The sequence below is a fragment of the Sphaerodactylus townsendi genome, linkage group LG17 (genome assembly GCF_021028975.2).
Source record: "Sphaerodactylus townsendi isolate TG3544 linkage group LG17, MPM_Stown_v2.3, whole genome shotgun sequence".
Classification (NCBI taxonomy): Eukaryota; Metazoa; Chordata; class Lepidosauria; order Squamata; family Sphaerodactylidae; genus Sphaerodactylus; species Sphaerodactylus townsendi.
In genome coordinates, this window is record NC_059441.1 from 6045112 (window position 1) to 6067233 (window position 22122).

At 70.2% G+C, this 22122-nt stretch overlaps 2 protein-coding genes across 2 annotated transcripts; both read left to right on the forward strand.

Moving 5' to 3' along the window:
* The first annotated feature begins 8043 nt into the window (after nucleotides 1–8043).
* Nucleotides 8044–9565, forward strand: LOC125424688 (mesoderm posterior protein 1-like). Its single transcript, XM_048482104.1, has 2 exons — nucleotides 8044–8577; nucleotides 8679–9565. Exons 1-2 carry the CDS (start codon nucleotides 8044–8046, stop codon nucleotides 8742–8744), a joined length of 600 nt encoding a protein of 199 aa, XP_048338061.1. The 3' UTR covers nucleotides 8745–9565.
* A 1982-nt stretch (nucleotides 9566–11547) lies between these two features.
* LOC125424623 (gonadotropin-releasing hormone II receptor-like) lies at nucleotides 11548–13659 on the forward strand. Its single transcript, XM_048482017.1, has 3 exons — nucleotides 11548–12084; nucleotides 12340–12547; nucleotides 13099–13659. The coding sequence occupies exons 1-3, from the start codon at nucleotides 11548–11550 to the stop codon at nucleotides 13593–13595; spliced, it is 1242 nt and encodes a 413-aa protein (XP_048337974.1). The 3' UTR covers nucleotides 13596–13659.
* The last annotated feature ends 8463 nt before the right edge of the window (nucleotides 13660–22122 follow it).

Sequence of the window (22122 nt, forward strand, 5' to 3'; positions counted from 1 at the left end):
ACCAGGCGGACCTTGACCCACCTGCAGAGATGCTCCCAATCAGAAGCCGGCCCAGTGCAGATCTTGGGGAAGCCACCCACGGGGCCAGCTGAGCTCGCCCTATTTGTGGCCATGGGGGGCTGAAGAGATGGGGGCTCCAGCAACCTTCTTGGCTCTTCCCAAGAGATCCAGAGGCCAGAGCCTGCCCCACAGACCCAGAGGGGCCCACGCAACACAGGGGGCCCTTACTGCAAAGAGAGCCGTTCAGGAAGAATTGGGTGGATCAGAATCCCAGGCAACCTTAGAAGAGCCGTGCTGGATGGATCACACCTGCACATGGAGTGGGGGGGGGGCAGCCCCAAGCAGAGAAAGCCAGGCAGGTGCAGCAAACCGAGACCCACAGCACCAGGAGACAAAGAAGAGGCCGGATCTGACCCCACAACAGTTTGATTCCTGTCGTGCAAAAATGCCTTTTCCGTGGGGCTCCCACCAGCAAACTCCCTCCCTCAGAAAGAGTTTCTCCTCCATCCCCATGCAGAGAGCCGAAGAACAGAGGAATAGTGGGAGCGCCGTGGGCTCCAAAGAGGGGACAAGATCGGGAAGTGCCAGAGGCGAGCCCACGGGGCAAAGGGCACGGCCCAGCCACGCTGAATGACGGACTGGCCCACTCAGGGCAGCCGTCAGCTGGGCCCGCTCGAACTCTTGCTCCCCATCCTATTCTGATACGAAAGAGAACACGTAGTACACAGGCTGGCAAAATAAACCACAAAATATAATATCTCAATGGACAATAATAATATAAACAGTGATATATATATAATTTCATTCACAAAATCAAAAACACATTCGTGTAGTTCACATCCTAATGTACAGTCATTCATAAATCACAAACTTTTAAAATATACACATTTCATACTATTTCATTATACAGCTTTTTATGAAATTTTCTGGAGTTCATGAATGAATTAGCACAGCGAAAAGTTCATACATGGACAGTCTCCACAAGTACACAGATTTGTAGTAAACGGGCACAGAACGGAGTTCCCGTAAAAAGGCCCTCCGCTGCAAAGGGGAGCCTCCGTCCATGTCCTGTCAAGGAATCCAAACACCTTCGCATAATAGCGTTTTCAATGTAAGTCTTCTTCAAGGAATTCATTCAATAATTTTCAACTGCCACACTTGAAGTTTTCCTATAGTAATAGGAAGCAGGGAGTATTTTCCCAGCAGACGTCCTCCCAACCTGCACCCTGGCTTGCCTCCACCCTAACAGCAACCAGTTGTGCCCTTTGCCTCCTTGCTAGGGCTCTGGAGCCCCTGGGCAAGGTTCAGACTCTCTGCTTTGAGGCAGGGGAGAATCTCCACTCCACGGCGCATCTTATCAGGAAGACAAGGGAGGGGAGAGGCCAGGGAAGAAGAAGAAGAAGAAGAAGGAGGAGGAGGAGGAGGAGGAGGAGGAGGAGGAGTTTGGATTTATATCCCCCCTCTCTCTCCTGTAGGAGACTCAAAGGGGCTGACAATCTCCTTGCCCTTCCCCCCTCACAACAAACACCCTGTGAGGTAGGTGGGGCTGAGAGAGCTCCAAAGAACGATGACTAGCCCAAGGTCACCCAGATGGCGTGCGTGGGAGTGCCCAGGCTAATCTGAATTCCCCAGATAAGCCTCCACAGCTCAGGCGGCAGAGATGGGAATCAAACCCAGTTCCTCCAGATTAGAGTGCACCTGTTCTTAACCTCCTACGCCACTGCTGCTCCACTGGGATGAGTAGAGGCCCACCCGTCTTGGGAAGAGCTGGCCTGCTGGGGCTGCCACAGCTTTTGCAGAACTCTTTCAGTTGTGGAGGACTTGTGGACCCGTTGCTGAGGCTGAGGGTCGAGAGGGATGTGAGGTGCGTGAAGACCGGGGGTGAAGGCCGGCCTGCCTCGTGCTCCTGGGTGGCTGCTGCGGTGGGGCAGACTCCTCACTGACCTAGCACAAGGCAACTCAGACCCCAAGCCTGCGTGTCAGTGTGGAAGTTGGAGAATGAGGAAATCTGAGAGGGAGAAGGCAGATTCCTTTGAAATGTGGAGTTGGAAGGCAGTGTTACGGATGCCACCGACCGCCGAAAAGGCAAATCGGTGACAAATTGTCATATTTGGGAGGGGGGAATTCTCTGGGAGCGCTTTCGCTTTTGCAGGTGCCTGATTATCTCCTGGTGCTGTCCTTGACGTTTGCGGCTGGGAAGAGCCTCCAGGCTGGACACGACTAACTCTGTTGTCCCCATGGGGGGTGTGTGTGTGTGTGTCGTGCTATCCATATTATTAACTGTTCTGGCGCCCTCTGTCTTTCTCCTGTTCCTGCCCTGCCTTCAATACAATCCTTTGAACCTCACAAGCGTTTTATTGCCTGTGACGCAAATCAAGCCGAAAGCTCAAATGATTCAGCCGGGCTGATCACACTGTAGCCGTAGTGATGATATCACTTCTCTGTTTTTGCTGAGTTTGCAGGAGAACCGAGAGTTCAGGCACTTCTCAACTGATAATGAACCTGCTTTGCTGAGGGCGACTTTTATCTTAGGCAGTAATTGAAACACAGACGGAGAAAAATTGCTTTTTAATCGAGGTTACGAGTTGAGATTGACCTCTTAACAAGCTGTATCACATGTAATTCATCTGCACATACTGACTGGCTTGTTTACAGTTGTGTCAATTATCACGTATTTAGTTATGAGCCAATCAGTTATCCAGATATGACCACATAATTATGACAGAACTCACTTAGAGAAAGATAAGATTGGTATTTTTCCAGAAATGTGCACTCCTGTGACAAGCAAATCGGATTCCCCCGGATGGAAGCCTCAGGAGGCGCCAGGTGAATTAATGTGGGCCTTTTGATAATCCCTAAAAGCAGTCAGGCAACGAACCAAAACCTTCCTTATGAGGAGAGGTTGCAGCGTTTGGGACTCTTTAGTCTGGAGAGGAGGCGTCTGAGGGGGGATAGGATTGAAGTCTATAAAATTATGCATGGGGTGGAAAATGTTGACAGAGAGAAAATTTTCTCTCTTTCTCACAATACTAGAACCAGGGGGCATCCATTGAAAATGCTGGGGGGAAGGATTAGGACTAATAAAAGGAAACACTTCTTCATGCAACGTGTGATTGGTGTTTGGAATATGCTGCCACAGGAGGTGGTGATGGCCACTCACCTGGATAGCTTTAAAAAGGGCTTGGACAGATTTATGGAGGAGAAGTCAGTCTATGGCTACCAATCTTGATCCTCTTTGATCTCAGATTGCAAGTGCCTTAGAAGACCAGGTGCTCAGGAGCAGCAGCAGCAGAAGGCCACTGCTTTCACCTCCTGCCTGTGAGCTCCCAAAGGCACCTGGTGGGCCACTGCGAGTAGCCGAGTGCTGGACTAGATGGACTCTGGTCTGATCCAGCAGGCTAGTTCTTATGTTCTTATGATTTGATTTTAAAACTATGACTTGCTATACTATGATCAGTCAACTGCTTGGAACTTTGACCATTTTAGCATTTAACTTCACAGTAATTGTAGGGTTATTTTTTGTGCTCGTATTTTTGTCTGGCTCAATAATTTCTTTTTTCAATAAAAGATAAAGGTTTCTATAGATGTTCTGTCTGGTTTCATAGTTGGAAGGGGCCATACAGTCCAACCCCCTGCTCAATGCAGGATCAGGGTCTGCAACCTGCGGCTCTCCAGATGTTCATGGACTACAAATCCCATCAGCCCCTGCCAGCCTGGCCAATTGGCCATGCTGACAGGGGCTGATGGGAATTGTAGTCCATGAACATCTGGAGAGCCACAGGTTGCAGACCCCTGGTCTAGAGCATCCCAGACCCGTGATTGTCCAGCCGCTGCTTAAAGACGGCCAGCGAGGGGGAGCTCGCCACCTCCCCAGGCAGCCGATTCCACGGCTGAATTATTTGCACACAAAGTCTTTGCTGCGTAGTGGGGGCCAGGGTTTGCTGCAGCAAGATTTCCAGTAGGGATGCATTTTCCAGAGCCCCGCGTTCACTTTCCACTTCTCTTCGCAGCAAGTGAAACCCCTTACAGCACGATTTAAATCTTGCTTTGCTACCGGAGCGGGACAGATTTGTCAGTGGGCACAACTTTTCCCCGGACCTCTTCCCTCCGGCCAGGGTCAGCCTTCACACGCCATTGCAGCGCTTTGCACACCTTCTCTCCCCCCCCCCCACTGCTGGCTCCTTCCTACTTCTCTAAAGTGCAAGCATCGACAGATCGATCTTTCAATATAAAGTAACAAAAGAGAGGGCTTTTGCAAGGAACAGCATGAGCAGGCCCCGCCCCACCTGCCCCACTGCTTCTGCCCTCCTGAAGGCTTTTAAAACTTTGTTTCAGGCAAGACTCTATTTTAAAACAACTCTCCCTCTTCTCTTGTGACAGTGGCAGAGAGTGTGCGTGTGTGGAGGGGAAGGGAGTGGGAGAGAGTAGGTGAGGCTGAGACGTATTTTTTTACACTCACCAGCTTTTTTCATGGGGGTGGTGGTGTTTCTCTTAGAGAAACAGTCTGTGTGGAGAATGGCCAACGCCCTCACCCTGGAGCCAGAGTCCCGAGGCCGTCTTCCGAGCTCTCGAACCCACCACCTCTCCTCTGCTGCAGTCCCAATGCTCTGCTCAGCCCGGCAGGTGCTGCATCCCTGACAGCCCGCTGGAATGGCCCAAGAGACAAAAGGCCCAGCCCAGAGGGAAGGGGAAAGAGAGGCTGCCAGTGGCCTGGGTCTGGGTCCCCCACCCGCCCGAACAATCTCCAAGCTGGTGCTGAGTCACAAGGCTGCCCCCAGCCAGTGCTGGTCCTGCCCACAGGACTCTTGCGGGGCCACACCTGGGCCTCAGGTAGCTGCAAAGGGGAGGTGGGCCTGGTGCTCCCCCTCCCCCAGGCTGCTGCTGCTGCTGGGCCCAGTCTCTGCAGTGTTCCCTTCTTTCAAGTGCAGCCGGCATGAGGAAGGGAGCAGATCCAGCTCCTGACGCAGAGGACCGGGGATCCCTGGTGCCCCTCAGCCAGCGGCCCTCAAAGTGTGGTGGCTGCTGCTTTTCCCAAGGCCTGCAGCTTCCCCCCCCCCCCACACACACACCTCTTGCCCAAGGCAGGCAGGCAGCAGCACTTGTCCAAACACGAGCTGGGGAAGTGCAAAGGCCCCCTGGGGAGACCCCGTGACTCTGCCTGGGGCTAATGAGAAGGGGAAGGTGTGAGCAGCGGAGAAGAGAAAGGCCATTGCGGGGGGGGGGGAGGCAGGGGGGCTCGGTTGCCAACCTCCAGTTGGGGGCTAGAGATCCCCTGGAGTTATGACTGATCTGCAGGCAACAGAGGAAAAGGGACCCTGTGGCACCACCTCCCCGAGGCCCCTCCCCTCCCCAAACCCCACCCTCCTCAGGCTCCACTTCCAAGTCCCAACACAAAGGTGGCCACTTCATTAGGGCCAGTGGCGGCGGCAGGGGGAGTGGTGGGGTGGGCAGGCAGCACCCCACAGATCTGGCCGCCTGTGCAGATCCCTCTGCCGAGGCAGGCCCTGAACTTGCACCCCGCTTGTACCCCACGCTAATGGCTACAAGCCATTGGACACCCCCCGCCCCGCCCCTCAGTCAGCAGCAGCTGGATTCTTCTGTTGCCAACCCCTGTGCAGCTCTTCTTGCGTGGGCCACGCACTCCCCTGGCTCGCCCTTGTGCGTCAACACAGGACACAGAGGCCTCTCTTGTGGAAGCTTGCTCCCCACTCCGTTCCCTCTGGGTGTGTTCCCAGGGGCTCCATCTCCCAAACCTGCAGGGCTGGGTTTCCCTGGCAACCTTTGCACCAAGGGTGTCAAGCGCCCTCCATGCTGGGCCTGGGAAAGCGGCTGTGGCCCCCTCCCTCCCTCCTCCCCAGATGTTTCACACCCCCTCTCCCAAGCCTTAGTGCCAAAGAGAACAGGCACGTGAGCAGCGGAGTGTGCTGGGAAATGAGGGAGGGGGGGGGGTTGTTCACTGTGGAAAACTCTTTGCAATGCCCCCCCCCCCCGAAGGTCAGAGTTGGGCTGCTCCAAGCCTGGGGAAGGCTCAGGTGCCTTCTGGCGGCCTGGACCCAGAGCAGCCCTTGCTGGGAAAGCCGGACTCTTGGGCCGGGGCTGGAATCTCAACGGGCGGGGCAATGAGCTGGTGAGGTCCACACAGGTCTGCCCACGAATGAAAAGCGCGCTCTGCTTCCTGCTGGGCTGGCACCACCCGCAGCAGCATTTCTTCCTGCACGGAAAGAGAAGGGGGGACTCTACAGCCTCGCAGTGTGGGTGCTGGCGGAACCAACTCGCCCGCTGGAGCATCTTTAAGGCATTCCGTCCTTCCTTTAGAGCAGTGGTGGCGAACCTATGGCACGGGTGCCAGAGGCGGCACTCAGAGCCCTCTCTGTGGGCACGCGCACCATCACTCCAGCCAAAGGTGAAGCTGTCATGGAGACATCGGAACAAATGTCCCGGGCGGCTGCCATTTGGGGGGGGGGGGATTGCCACCCACATCCCTCCTCCCTGATGCCGCGATCCAATCCCCGCCGTGCCTTTTAAGACAAAAGATGTTAATGTATGAGTTGTTTTTTCTAAACTAAAACCTCAGTATTCAGGTTCAATTGCCGTGTTGGCACTTTGTGATAAATGTGGGTTTTGGGTTGCAGTTTGGGCACTCGGTCTCAAAAAGGTTCGCCATCACTGCTTTAGAGTGACGCTGTTCTGCAGTCCTTCCCTGCCAGGGCTCCACAGTGGGGTAAGGGTGCCCACTAGAGATCGCCACACCTTCCTCAGTCAGGGCTTCCCCCAGCCGGTCCCCCAGAGCCCCCTCCTGATGGCAGCGGCAGGGCAAAGTGAGCCCCCAGCTCTGCTCCCCAGAGGGGAGAGATCCGCTGCCAGAGCCCCCCCCCCAAAGCTCTGGACCCTCCTTGTCTGTGACCCTCTCTGCCAGAGGGCAGGCAGCAGTTTCCCTGGATCCAGCCAGTGAGGGGCAACGGTCAGGGAAGAAGCCGGAGTGACTGGGCCACAACTCAGGTGGCAGCAGACCCTCTGCGCTGGGGCCAACAATTCTCACCCTGAGCACCCTGGACACTCACGCCCACATCAGGGCCCCTGGCTGGCTGCACCCACTGCAAGGACCTCGGGGCTGCGGCTGCTGCGGCAAGGACTTGGCTGCGTCCCTGCTGGGAATGGAATCCTCCAGTGTGTGCAAAACTGACTAGGATCGGGACCCCAGCCAGCCAGCAAGCAGGGACAGGCCCAAGATCCCTCCCTGCTCCACTGGGCGGCTTCCTTGACAGGATCCAACCCCTGGGGAAAAGGGCAGCTCCCCATGGGGGCATTTGGGGTTGGGAGCCTCTTCTCTCTGTGAGACGCAGTCCTGGCCGAGCTCCATCTTGGCCCTGTGCTAACCTGGCCGACATTCCCCCTTCCAGCTCTGTGGAGCTCTGAGGTCAGGTGCGAACGGGTTCGGCATCTGTGGAGATATGACAGGGCCCTGACGCCTGGGATTCATTCCTTCTCTGAGTGATACAAAACTCACTCCTGAATGCCGCATTACAAAACTTCCCCGCTGTAGACAAGTGAAGACCCAGGTCTTGTGGCCGGAAAATCCAGGGCCCCCGCGGGGGCTCCAAATACGCACCAAGACACACCTCCACCTCCGGCCCAGAACAAGGCCCTTCTGGAAGGAGGAATCAGAGGTGCCCTGACTTTGCCTGAAGGAAGAGTGCCAACTTGGAACAGGGCAGTGCCGGCCACTATGGGCACCCCCGAGCCAGGGGTGTGGTGGAACCTGACCCCCGACTCAGCAGCCTGACAGCCCCCCTCCCCTCCCTGACTCCGGCCGCCTCCAGTGGGCACAGACCCCCGCTGGGCAGCTCCAGCACTCCTTGCCCTGTCAGCTGGGCGCACTTCGGCCGCCTGAGAAAGTGGGAGCGGGGCCGTCCCCAGGAGCAGCCATCTGGGAGGGGGCGCCCCCCCGCTCCGTCCAGCCCTCCCGGCAGAGGTGCCAAAGTCACACCTGGGCCGGCATAAAGGGCGGCGGCGGCGGCGGCCCAGAGCCAGTCCGGCGGCGCCATGGCCAGCAGCAGCAGCAGCAGCTACGCCCCCGAGGAGCCCCCCTTCTGGCCGCCGGCCCCGCACGAGTGGCGCTGGGCGGCCCCGCTGGAGCTCAGCACCCACCCCGCCGAAGCCGCCGCCGCCGCCTCGCCCGCCGCCTCGCCGGACTCCGGCAGCAGCGGCAGCCTCTCGCCCGCCTCCGGGCCGCTGCGGGGGGCGGCGAGGGGTCGCCGGGGGCGGCTGGCGGGGGGGCCGCGGCAGAGCGCCAGCCAGCGCGAGAAGCTGCGCATGAGGCGCCTGGCCGGAGCCCTGCACACGCTGCGCGCCTTCCTGCCGCCCGCCCTCGCCCCCGCCGGACGGCCCCTCACCAAGCTGCAGACCCTCCGCCTCGCCAGCCGCTACATCGCCCACCTCCACCGCCTCCTCGGGCCGCCCCCGCCGCCCCCGCCGCCCGCCGCCCCCCACCACTGGCCCCCGACGACGACGACGCCCCCCGCCGCCGCCCAGCCCGCTCCGTCGCCGCCGCCACCGCCGCCCGCCCTCGCCGCCCAGGTAGGTCTCTCTGCGTCTCTCGCTCTGTCTGCGCCCCCCGCCCCCCCCCCCGCCGGCCGGGTCCCCCCTCACCTGTCGCCGCCTCTTGTCTCCGTCCGCAGGGCCTGCCCGCCGAGCTGCTGGCCTGGCTGGAGGGCCTCCTCTCGCCGGGGGAGGCGCACGACTGACTGAGCCCCGCCCGGACGCCCCCGCCCCAAGGAGACCCTCCCGGGCCCCGCAGGCGCCTCACCCGCACTGACCCACGCCTCGTCTCGGCCGCCGCCGCCTCGCTGCATTCCGGCCCCCGCGCCTCCGTCCAGCCGCGCCTTCTCCGCCTAGCCTACCTCACAGGGCTGTTGCGAGGCCTTCCGGAGAGCTCCGCGCCAGGAGATGCGCCGGGGAGCACTGGAGCGGCTGCCGTCGCCTTTGAAACGGTAGTCGGCAAAGCCCCGCCCACCCCGCGCTGGGGGCCGAAGGGGGCCTCCTCGGGACCTCCCGCTCCCTCTCGGCCAAGGAGACCCGCCGGAAGGACGCCCCCATCGCGACGGACTCGAACTGAACTGGTCCCTGCGCTGGACCGTGGTCGTGTTGGCGGCGGGGGTCGGGCCCTCCGAGTATGAGAAGCGACGCCAGAGCTCCGTCTCTTGACTGCTTCCGTGGGTGTTTCACTTGATAGCCAAATAGGCTGCTGCTGCTGCTGCTGCCAGTCCTGAGGGGACCTTCTCTGGGAGACTGTTCATCTCCACGGAATAAACTTTTGCTATTTATTTTGGGGTTCCCCTCCCCCCCCCCCACTTGTATTTCCCCCTGCCTCTTCTCAGGCATCCCAAATCCGGAGGAGCTGCTGCCCAGGGTCCGGGCATGCGCAGCTCTCGCTGGACTCATGGGTACATTTGCTGGTTTGTTTGTAGGAGACCCCCGGGGGTCTCCCTGTATGTGTGTGTGTCAATGTCATGCATATGGCAAAGAGGATGGTTTCTGTATGTTTATCTACACATTTTGTTATTAAAGCTGTTTCGGTTTGGCAGGAAAGCACCGAGTGTATTTCAGATCCCCCCTCCCCTCCCCTCCCCTCCCCGCGCCTTCCTTGTGGTTCTCGGGTTTGTGGGCAGACTTTAAAGAGTATCTGCAGAATCGGGCCCAAGTGGTTGTGGGCCCCTGGCCTGTCCCAGAACAGAGCTGGTGGGAGGGCAGTGCCCACCATTCTCCTGCCCCCTGCCCCGCCCCTCCCTGTTCTCCTGCCTTGAATAAGAGGAAGGGGCGGGGGCGGGAGTAAAGGGTGAGCCTAGGCTAGTGGTGGCGAACCTATGGCACAGGTGCCAGAGGTGGCACTCAGAGCCCTTTCTGTGGGCACGCGCAAACAGAGTGCCCCCCACATCTAGGCTGGCCTGGGCCGCTGGGCTCGATTATTAGCATTAAACCTAAGATCAAGTTTTGGGGAAGCAGTGTAGGTAACCCTGTTAAGCACTGTTAAACCCCACTGATTTTCATGCAAAGAACTAAAGCATGATCCTTTACCTGGGAGTAAGCCCGGTTGCTGGCAATGGGGCTTGCTTCTGTGTAAACCCTCCTAGGGTCGTGATTCACCCATTGGAAGAGTTGCACGGTTGCTTCAAAGCAAAGCCACCGACTACCACCAAGCAAAGCAAAGCCACCGACGACCTCCTGAGTAATGCATGCTAAAACCTCAGTATTCAGGTTAAATGGCCATGTTGGCACTTGGCGATAAATGTGGGTTTTGGGTTGCAATCTGGGCACTCGGTCTCGAAAAGGTTTGGCATCACTGGCCTTGGAGCTGGGGGAATCCCCCCTCTGCCATGGAAGCTGGCCAGATGCCCTGGTTTGTGCCAGGCACACACACTCTCAGTCTGGCCAACCTCACAGGGTGGTAGTGAGGATAGAGTCAGGGAGAGGACCTCTGTGAGCTGCTTTGGGGGGAGAGGGGGCAAGTAGACGTGAAGTAAGCAAATCAAGAAAAAGTTGCAGCAGCAAAAGACTGTCCCTGCAAACCCGCAGTGGATCCACAAAGCCCAGAACACTTCCGAATGGCCCCCCCTCCCCTCCCCTCCCCTCCCCTCCCCAAGAGGGTCCCTCTCAGACTCAGAAATGACTTCTTGAAAGCAAGAGGCAAAGAGCCGGCGAGTGCCAGTAGCCTCTGCACCACCTGGGCATCCGCCCCCCCCCCCCCCCCCCCGTGCCCAGGTGCACTCCAGAGAGGGGCCGAGAGGCACTGAGATGGTTTATAAGAGGCCGTTTCAAGCCACACCTGGTGTGTGACCCAGCGGGGCTGCAGTCGACGATCACAAAGGTGGAAAACGACAACACTTGGCAGTTCAGCCAGATTCTAGTCGAGCCCCCCTCCCCCCGGAAATCTGCCACAAAGCTTCCAGAGAGGGGCTTCCCAGAGCCCAAGCCCCCCCCCCCCCCCGCTTTCCCAGACAGGCCGGCTCTCGAACGCTGCTCCCCACAAACTCTGGCGGGTCTCGAAGGTGCTGCTGGCCTCGAACCCAGCTCTGAGCAGCCCGAAGGGGCAGGCGGGCCCTCGCAGCCCTGGGGTTTGTGCGTGAGGGGGAGGCAGCGTGGCTAGTCCAGGTGCATCTTTGCCAAGGGCATCGCTCTGTCGAGCAGCTGCAGCGCTCCCTCCCACGCCCCTTGCAGCGGAGCCACAGGGGAGAGGAGGGGCTGTGCCACAGCCAGCGCAGCCACCGGCACAGAGACGTGGCACAGCTCGCTCCTGAGACAGGTGGGCAGCCCAAGGAGTGGGTGGGGCTGGGAGGGAGGGAGGGAGGGAGGGAGGGAGAAGGGGCTGCCCGGAGGAGGTCCTCCGCCTGCAGGGAGCCTCTTGTCCAGGGAGTCTGTCCCAGCTGCTGCAAGCAACCAGACTGTTTTGCAGCCCCGTCACCTGCAGCCCGGCCCAGCTCGGCCCAGCCGTGTCCTTCCTTCTCCTCAGGAGGTGGCGGCAGGCAGGCGGGCGGTCCTCGCTCTCCTGTGATGGCCCCAGCAGTTAACGCCAGCGTGGCAGGCGGTCTTGTGCCCTGGGGGAGCCCCTTCCCTCTGGAGGGGGTGGCACCAGCCAACGGCAGCCAGGAGGAGGCGCTGCTCCTGCCCACGTTCTCAGCCGCCGCCCTGGCCCGTGTGGTCATCACCCTGGTGCTGTGCGTGGTCTCCACCGCCTGCAACGTGGCCGTCCTGTGGGCTGGGCTGGGCAGGAGCGGGGCCAGGCGCTCCCACGCCCGGGTCTTACTCCTCCACCTGGCCGGGGCAGACCTTCTGGTGGCTCTGGTGGTGATGCCCCTGGACGCAGCCTGGAATGTCACTGTGCAGTGGCGGGCGGGGGATGTGGCCTGCCGCTTTCTCATGTTCCTCAAGCTCCTGGCGATGTACGCCTCGGCCTTCATCACTGCGCTCATCAGCCTGGACCGCCAAGCTGCCATCTTGCGCCCGCTGGCCATTGTAGAGGCTGGTCGCAGGAATCAAGTCTGGCTGCAGGCAGCCTGGCTCCTCAGCGTGGGGCTCTCCGTACCACAGGTAACCGGGGCCCCTTTGCGGGGAGCAGACCCCCTTGCCCTGCTCTGGAGGAGGGGGCCCGAAAGCCCCAAGGGTCCACTGGTCAGGAACCTGGTGACTGGAGGGGGGCAAGGTGGAAGCTCTTGGGTGGGGCCCTTCCAGGAGCAGCTGGAGCTGGGGAGGGGTCTGGTGCCGGGTCCCAACTTGGGCCCCAGAGGAAGTGGCTCTTCCCCTCCCTCCCTCCCTCCCTCCCCCCGCCTGTGTCTCCCCCTGCAGCTCTTCCTCTTCCACACGGTCACCGTCCGCTCACCGCAGAGCTTCACGCAGTGCACCACCCGGGGCTCCTTCGCCCGGCACTGGCAGGAGGCCGCCTACAACATGCTGACCTTCTGCTGCCTCTTCCTGCTGCCCCTGCTGGTCATGGTCTCCTGCTACTCGCGGATCCTGCTGGCCGTCTCCCACCGTCTGGGGCCCCCCGGCAAATGTGAGTCCCTGTGCGGGGGGGAGGGGGCCAAGGAGAGGCAGCGGGTGGGTGTCAGAGCCTGAAGGACCATGGAACTCACAGCCACAGGATGTGCGGATGGCTTTTGTAAAAGGCTGCAGAGAAAGTGGATGGAAAACAGGCTTGCCCTCCCCAGTCAGAGTCCAAGAGCCCTCCCCCCGCCCGCTGCCAAAAGCAACCAATGGGGAGGGGCTGTCGATCCCCCACCCAACTCCTGCCTCTCTCAGCAGACCCTAGGAACAGTGTGGCTGGTCAACACCTGCATGGCAGGTCCTACCTGGGGAGGGGGAGGGGTGTCTCCGTCCTGCTTTTGATGTGGGAGGGGGAAGGATGGCCCCCAGGGAGCGGGGGAGGGGGGCAGGCCTTGGAGTTGGCTTTGTCCTCCTCCGGCCTCCTGGTGGCTGCAGCCGTCCCAGGGAGGGGGCCCTCGCTGTCCAGTCCCTGATTGGAGGGTCTCACTCGCCCCCCCCCCGGCACCCAGGCCTCCTGTCCACTTCCTGGGTAACCCCCCTCCCATCCTTCTGTCGTTTCAGCGTCTGCCGTAGAGCCCCCTTTGCGGCGGTCATGCAACCCCATCCCGCATGCTCGACTGCACATGCTGCGCCTCAGCGTGGCCATCGTGGGCTCCTTTGTGGTCTGCTGGACTCCCTACTACTTGCTGGGGCTCTGGTACTGGTTCTGGCCGGCAGCCATGGAGGGCACCGTGCCCCACTCACTCGCCCACCTCCTCTTCCTCTTTGGGCTGCTGAATGCCTGCCTGGACCCCATCACCTACGGCCTCTTCGCCGTGCCTTCGCCCCCGAGGCTGTGGGGCTGCTGCCGAGCAGGCGGGGCACGGGCCCAGCTGCTGCCGTCCTCCTCCACCACAGGCTCCTTCCGCTGCTCAGCGCCCACTGTCTGTGCCAGACGGGGGGCACCCCACCCGGGCCTCCTGGAGACAGCCAAGCCCCCCGGCGTCTGGACCGCAGACCCGATCCACGGCAGCTGGAACCAGCCAGGGGCACTCCCTCCTGCCAACTGGCTGGGCTAAGGCTGCTCGGGGCCCCTGGAGGATGCCGTGCCAGGTGCCCCTGGAGGAAAAGGGGCCATGGCTGAAGGGCCATGAGCTGGAGGGAAGGACACGGCTGCACACGGCGGCCAGCGTTGTGCGAGACCCCCGCCCCTGGGGCTTCAGAGCGGGCAGCTCAGCATCGCTGGCAGTTGCCTCCGAGCTTCTTAGCAGCAGTGGGGCCAGCCCTGCGGAACATGGAGGAGCTCTAATAAACAAGCCTGCCTGTATGAGGTGCTGTGGGGTGTGTTGATTTTTTCCCCTGTGATGAACTTTATCCCCAGCTCCTCTTCTGACTGCAGCCCCTGCAGCTGTAGCCCCCTTGGGGGCTCGTGAGAGGCCCCCCTCCCTGCAGCAGCTGCTGTGTGAGGCCAGGAGGACGCAGCTGCTAGCTGCGCTGCTGGCCTTGGGGAAGAACTCTGTGTCTAGTGACTCCAGGGCAGGCAAGTTCCAGGGCAGAGCTCCATGTCCCTAGACTCATCGCTCTTTCTTTGGACATGCTGGCACGGGGGCGCGTGTGTGCATGCGGGGGGGGGGGGGGTTACCTTACTTCTGGGTAATAACCATGACTGCTTTCTGTACCTCCTTGATGGATGACCTGGTGGGGGGGGGGAGTGGGATACAGCCCGCTCTGCAGGACAGTTGGATGGGTTTCAGCCCCCTGGGCTGCCTTGAGAGGGCTTTTGCCCCCTCCTAGAGGGTGGGGGGCAGAGGGTGGGTCTGGAGGACAGCTTCCCCTGTCCTGTCGGGATAATCTGCAGCATCTCCTGTCTGCAGGCTGCAAGAAGCCAGCCGAGCGCAGAGAACTGGTTGTGACCCCCCCACCCCCAAGGCCACCCTGGTCTCTGACGTCCCTGGGCTTGTCTGTGGGAGGAAGGAACTGCGTGGAGGTCACTCGGCCAGGCGGGGAAACGCTGCTCTGAGCAGGGCCAAGAGTGCAGTGTGCAGTCTGGGGTCTTTGGGGGCTCAGGAGGATCAGTGGGGGGCCGTGCAGCCAATCACTGGGGCTTTGGGGGTCTCTCCTCAGCTCTGGACGGGAGCTCGGTCTCTCTGCTTGCTCTGGGCATTCCTGGCTGCCCTTGACAGCATCCGGGGCTGTCCTTGGTGACGTCTGGAATCTTCGACAGAGACAAACTGTTCCTGCCTCCTGGTCCCCCTGGATGAGTCTCTGCCTTCAGACGTTACCTGGCTGGGAGCAGCTTGTTCCTTGGTGTTTTTGAACCATCATGGCCCAGTCCCCTGGCTCCTCCGCACCACAAGCGCCTTCTGCCTGCCTGCCTGCCCGCATTTTGTGATGCAGCTCCACGCCCCCCCCCCCCCCGGCCTTGGGAGGACAGGAGCTGGGGAGGGACAGAAAACTAGCAGCACCTTTTCTACTTTTTAATATTTCAATATGGAGCAGCAGTGGCGTAGGAGGTTAAGAGCTCGTGTATCTAATCTGGGGGAACTGGGTTTGATTCCCCGCTCTGCCGCCTGAGCTGTGGAGGCTCATCTGGGGAATTCAGATTAGCCTGGGCACTCCCACACACGCCAGCTGGGTGACCTTGGGTGAGTCACAGCTTCTCAGAGCTCTCTCAGCCCCACCCACCTCACAGGGTGTTTGTTGTGAGGGGGGAAGGGCAAGGAGATTGTCAGCCCCTCTGAATCTCCTGCAGGAGAGAAAGGGGGGATATAAATCCAAACTCCTCCTCCTCCTCCTCCTCCTCCTCCTCCTCCTCCTCTTCTTCTTCTTCTTCTTCTTCTTCTTCTTCTTCTTCTTCTTCTTCTTCTTCTTCTTCTTCTTCTTCTTCTTCTTCTTCTTCTTCTTCTTCTTCTTCTTCTTCTTCTTCTTCTTCTTCTTCTTCTTCCCACCCCCCCCCCCCCCCACCCCCCCCCCCCCCCAAACCCCCCCCCCCCCACACCCCCCCCCCCCCCCACGCCCCCCCGGCCCCCCACCCCCCCCCCCCCCCACCCCCCCCCCCCCCCACCCCCCCCCCCCCCCACCCCCCCCCCCCCCCACCCCCCCCCCCCCCCACCCCCCCCCCCCCCCACCCCCCCCCCCCCCCACCCCCCCCCCCCCCCACCCCCCCCCCCCCCCACCCCCCCCCCCCCCCACCCCCCCCCCCCCCCACCCCCCCCCCCCCCCACCCCCCCCCCCCCCCACCCCCCCCCCCCCCCACCCCCCCCCCCCCCCACCCCCCCCCCCCCCCACCCCCCCCCCCCCCCACCCCCCCCCCCCCCCACCCCCCCCCCCCCCCACCCCCCCCCCCCCCCACCCCCCCCCCCCCCCACCCCCCCCCCCCCCCACCCCCCCCCCCCCCCACCCCCCCCCCCCCCCACCCCCCCCCCCCCCCACCCCCCCCCCCCCCCACCCCCCCCCCCCCCCACCCCCCCCCCCCCCCACCCCCCCCCCCCCCCACCCCCCCCCCCCCCCACCCCCCCCCCCCCCCACCCCCCCCCCCCCCCACCCCCCCCCCCCCCCACCCCCCCCCCCCCCCACCCCCCCCCCCCCCCACCCCCCCCCCCCCCCACCCCCCCCCCCCCCCACCCCCCCCCCCCCCCACCCCCCCCCCCCCCCACCCCCCCCCCCCCCCACCCCCCCCCCCCCCCACCCCCCCCCCCCCCCACCCCCCCCCCCCCCCACCCCCCCCCCCCCCCACCCCCCCCCCCCCCCACCCCCCCCCCCCCCCACCCCCCCCCCCCCCCACCCCCCCCCCCCCCCACCCCCCCCCCCCCCCACCCCCCCCCCCCCCCACCCCCCCCCCCCCCCACCCCCCCCCCCCCCCACCCCCCCCCCCCCCCACCCCCCCCCCCCCCCACCCCCCCCCCCCCCCACCCCCCCCCCCCCCCACCCCCCCCCCCCCCCACCCCCCCCCCCCCCCACCCCCCCCCCCCCCCACCCCCCCCCCCCCCCACCCCCCCCCCCCCCCACCCCCCCCCCCCCCCACCCCCCCCCCCCCCCACCCCCCCCCCCCCCCACCCCCCCCCCCCCCCACCCCCCCCCCCCCCCACCCCCCCCCCCCCCCACCCCCCCCCCCCCCCACCCCCCCCCCCCCCCACCCCCCCCCCCCCCCACCCCCCCCCCCCCCCACCCCCCCCCCCCCCCACCCCCCCCCCCCCCCACCCCCCCCCCCCCCCACCCCCCCCCCCCCCCACCCCCCCCCCCCCCCACCCCCCCCCCCCCCCACCCCCCCCCCCCCCCACCCCCCCCCCCCCCCACCCCCCCCCCCCCCCACCCCCCCCCCCCCCCACCCCCCCCCCCCCCCACCCCCCCCCCCCCCCACCCCCCCCCCCCCCCACCCCCCCCCCCCCCCACCCCCCCCCCCCCCCACCCCCCCCCCCCCCCACCCCCCCCCCCCCCCACCCCCCCCCCCCCCCACCCCCCCCCCCCCCCACCCCCCCCCCCCCCCACCCCCCCCCCCCCCCACCCCCCCCCCCCCCCACCCCCCCCCCCCCCCACCCCCCCCCCCCCCCACCCCCCCCCCCCCCCACCCCCCCCCCCCCCCACCCCCCCCCCCCCCCACCCCCCCCCCCCCCCACCCCCCCCCCCCCCCACCCCCCCCCCCCCCCACCCCCCCCCCCCCCCACCCCCCCCCCCCCCCACCCCCCCCCCCCCCCACCCCCCCCCCCCCCCACCCCCCCCCCCCCCCACCCCCCCCCCCCCCCACCCCCCCCCCCCCCCACCCCCCCCCCCCCCCACCCCCCCCCCCCCCCACCCCCCCCCCCCCCCACCCCCCCCCCCCCCCACCCCCCCCCCCCCCCACCCCCCCCCCCCCCCACCCCCCCCCCCCCCCACCCCCCCCCCCCCCCACCCCCCCCCCCCCCCACCCCCCCCCCCCCCCACCCCCCCCCCCCCCCACCCCCCCCCCCCCCCACCCCCCCCCCCCCCCACCCCCCCCCCCCCCCACCCCCCCCCCCCCCCACCCCCCCCCCCCCCCACCCCCCCCCCCCCCCACCCCCCCCCCCCCCCACCCCCCCCCCCCCCCACCCCCCCCCCCCCCCACCCCCCCCCCCCCCCACCCCCCCCCCCCCCCACCCCCCCCCCCCCCCACCCCCCCCCCCCCCCACCCCCCCCCCCCCCCACCCCCCCCCCCCCCCACCCCCCCCCCCCCCCACCCCCCCCCCCCCCCACCCCCCCCCCCCCCCACCCCCCCCCCCCCCCACCCCCCCCCCCCCCCACCCCCCCCCCCCCCCACCCCCCCCCCCCCCCACCCCCCCCCCCCCCCACCCCCCCCCCCCCCCACCCCCCCCCCCCCCCACCCCCCCCCCCCCCCACCCCCCCCCCCCCCCACCCCCCCCCCCCCCCACCCCCCCCCCCCCCCACCCCCCCCCCCCCCCACCCCCCCCCCCCCCCACCCCCCCCCCCCCCCACCCCCCCCCCCCCCCACCCCCCCCCCCCCCCACCCCCCCCCCCCCCCACCCCCCCCCCCCCCCACCCCCCCCCCCCCCCACCCCCCCCCCCCCCCACCCCCCCCCCCCCCCACCCCCCCCCCCCCCCACCCCCCCCCCCCCCCACCCCCCCCCCCCCCCACCCCCCCCCCCCCCCACCCCCCCCCCCCCCCACCCCCCCCCCCCCCCACCCCCCCCCCCCCCCACCCCCCCCCCCCCCCACCCCCCCCCCCCCCCACCCCCCCCCCCCCCCACCCCCCCCCCCCCCCACCCCCCCCCCCCCCCACCCCCCCCCCCCCCCACCCCCCCCCCCCCCCACCCCCCCCCCCCCCCACCCCCCCCCCCCCCCACCCCCCCCCCCCCCCACCCCCCCCCCCCCCCACCCCCCCCCCCCCCCACCCCCCCCCCCCCCCACCCCCCCCCCCCCCCACCCCCCCCCCCCCCCACCCCCCCCCCCCCCCACCCCCCCCCCCCCCCACCCCCCCCCCCCCCCACCCCCCCCCCCCCCCACCCCCCCCCCCCCCCACCCCCCCCCCCCCCCACCCCCCCCCCCCCCCACCCCCCCCCCCCCCCACCCCCCCCCCCCCCCACCCCCCCCCCCCCCCACCCCCCCCCCCCCCCACCCCCCCCCCCCCCCACCCCCCCCCCCCCCCACCCCCCCCCCCCCCCACCCCCCCCCCCCCCCACCCCCCCCCCCCCCCACCCCCCCCCCCCCCCACCCCCCCCCCCCCCCACCCCCCCCCCCCCCCACCCCCCCCCCCCCCCACCCCCCCCCCCCCCCACCCCCCCCCCCCCCCACCCCCCCCCCCCCCCACCCCCCCCCCCCCCCACCCCCCCCCCCCCCCACCCCCCCCCCCCCCCACCCCCCCCCCCCCCCACCCCCCCCCCCCCCCACCCCCCCCCCCCCCCACCCCCCCCCCCCCCCACCCCCCCCCCCCCCCACCCCCCCCCCCCCCCACCCCCCCCCCCCCCCACCCCCCCCCCCCCCCACCCCCCCCCCCCCCCACCCCCCCCCCCCCCCACCCCCCCCCCCCCCCACCCCCCCCCCCCCCCACCCCCCCCCCCCCCCACCCCCCCCCCCCCCCACCCCCCCCCCCCCCCACCCCCCCCCCCCCCCACCCCCCCCCCCCCCCACCCCCCCCCCCCCCCACCCCCCCCCCCCCCCACCCCCCCCCCCCCCCACCCCCCCCCCCCCCCACCCCCCCCCCCCCCCACCCCCCCCCCCCCCCACCCCCCCCCCCCCCCACCCCCCCCCCCCCCCACCCCCCCCCCCCCCCACCCCCCCCCCCCCCCACCCCCCCCCCCCCCCACCCCCCCCCCCCCCCACCCCCCCCCCCCCCCACCCCCCCCCCCCCCCACCCCCCCCCCCCCCCACCCCCCCCCCCCCCCACCCCCCCCCCCCCCCACCCCCCCCCCCCCCCACCCCCCCCCCCCCCCACCCCCCCCCCCCCCCACCCCCCCCCCCCCCCACCCCCCCCCCCCCCCACCCCCCCCCCCCCCCACCCCCCCCCCCCCCCACCCCCCCCCCCCCCCACCCCCCCCCCCCCCCACCCCCCCCCCCCCCCACCCCCCCCCCCCCCCACCCCCCCCCCCCCCCACCCCCCCCCCCCCCCACCCCCCCCCCCCCCCACCCCCCCCCCCCCCCACCCCCCCCCCCCCCCACCCCCCCCCCCCCCCACCCCCCCCCCCCCCCACCCCCCCCCCCCCCCACCCCCCCCCCCCCCCACCCCCCCCCCCCCCCACCCCCCCCCCCCCCCACCCCCCCCCCCCCCCACCCCCCCCCCCCCCCACCCCCCCCCCCCCCCACCCCCCCCCCCCCCCACCCCCCCCCCCCCCCACCCCCCCCCCCCCCCACCCCCCCCCCCCCCCACCCCCCCCCCCCCCCACCCCCCCCCCCCCCCACCCCCCCCCCCCCCCACCCCCCCCCCCCCCCACCCCCCCCCCCCCCCACCCCCCCCCCCCCCCACCCCCCCCCCCCCCCACCCCCCCCCCCCCCCACCCCCCCCCCCCCCCACCCCCCCCCCCCCCCACCCCCCCCCCCCCCCACCCCCCCCCCCCCCCACCCCCCCCCCCCCCCACCCCCCCCCCCCCCCACCCCCCCCCCCCCCCACCCCCCCCCCCCCCCACCCCCCCCCCCCCCCACCCCCCCCCCCCCCCACCCCCCCCCCCCCCCACCCCCCCCCCCCCCCACCCCCCCCCCCCCCCACCCCCCCCCCCCCCCACCCCCCCCCCCCCCCACCCCCCCCCCCCCCCACCCCCCCCCCCCCCCACCCCCCCCCCCCCCCACCCCCCCCCCCCCCCACCCCCCCCCCCCCCCACCCCCCCCCCCCCCCACCCCCCCCCCCCCCCACCCCCCCCCCCCCCCACCCCCCCCCCCCCCCACCCCCCCCCCCCCCCACCCCCCCCCCCCCCCACCCCCCCCCCCCCCCACCCCCCCCCCCCCCCACCCCCCCCCCCCCCCACCCCCCCCCCCCCCCACCCCCCCCCCCCCCCACCCCCCCCCCCCCCCACCCCCCCCCCCCCCCACCCCCCCCCCCCCCCACCCCCCCCCCCCCCCACCCCCCCCCCCCCCCACCCCCCCCCCCCCCCACCCCCCCCCCCCCCCACCCCCCCCCCCCCCCACCCCCCCCCCCCCCCACCCCCCCCCCCCCCCACCCCCCCCCCCCCCCACCCCCCCCCCCCCCCACCCCCCCCCCCCCCCACCCCCCCCCCCCCCCACCCCCCCCCCCCCCCACCCCCCCCCCCCCCCACCCCCCCCCCCCCCCACCCCCCCCCCCCCCCACCCCCCCCCCCCCCCACCCCCCCCCCCCCCCACCCCCCCCCCCCCCCACCCCCCCCCCCCCCCACCCCCCCCCCCCCCCACCCCCCCCCCCCCCCACCCCCCCCCCCCCCCACCCCCCCCCCCCCCCACCCCCCCCCCCCCCCACCCCCCCCCCCCCCCACCCCCCCCCCCCCCCACCCCCCCCCCCCCCCACCCCCCCCCCCCCCCACCCCCCCCCCCCCCCACCCCCCCCCCCCCCCACCCCCCCCCCCCCCCACCCCCCCCCCCCCCCACCCCCCCCCCCCCCCACCCCCCCCCCCCCCCACCCCCCCCCCCCCCCACCCCCCCCCCCCCCCACCCCCCCCCCCCCCCACCCCCCCCCCCCCCCACCCCCCCCCCCCCCCACCCCCCCCCCCCCCCACCCCCCCCCCCCCCCACCCCCCCCCCCCCCCACCCCCCCCCCCCCCCACCCCCCCCCCCCCCCACCCCCCCCCCCCCCCACCCCCCCCCCCCCCCACCCCCCCCCCCCCCCACCCCCCCCCCCCCCCACCCCCCCCCCCCCCCACCCCCCCCCCCCCCCACCCCCCCCCCCCCCCACCCCCCCCCCCCCCCACCCCCCCCCCCCCCCACCCCCCCCCCCCCCCACCCCCCCCCCCCCCCACCCCCCCCCCCCCCCACCCCCCCCCCCCCCCACCCCCCCCCCCCCCCACCCCCCCCCCCCCCCACCCCCCCCCCCCCCCACCCCCCCCCCCCCCCACCCCCCCCCCCCCCCACCCCCCCCCCCCCCCACCCCCCCCCCCCCCCACCCCCCCCCCCCCCCACCCCCCCCCCCCCCCACCCCCCCCCCCCCCCACCCCCCCCCCCCCCCACCCCCCCCCCCCCCCACCCCCCCCCCCCCCCACCCCCCCCCCCCCCCACCCCCCCCCCCCCCCACCCCCCCCCCCCCCCACCCCCCCCCCCCCCCACCCCCCCCCCCCCCCACCCCCCCCCCCCCCCACCCCCCCCCCCCCCCACCCCCCCCCCCCCCCACCCCCCCCCCCCCCCACCCCCCCCCCCCCCCACCCCCCCCCCCCCCCACCCCCCCCCCCCCCCACCCCCCCCCCCCCCCACCCCCCCCCCCCCCCACCCCCCCCCCCCCCCACCCCCCCCCCCCCCCACCCCCCCCCCCCCCCACCCCCCCCCCCCCCCACCCCCCCCCCCCCCCACCCCCCCCCCCCCCCACCCCCCCCCCCCCCCACCCCCCCCCCCCCCCACCCCCCCCCCCCCCCACCCCCCCCCCCCCCCACCCCCCCCCCCCCCCACCCCCCCCCCCCCCCACCCCCCCCCCCCCCCACCCCCCCCCCCCCCCACCCCCCCCCCCCCCCACCCCCCCCCCCCCCC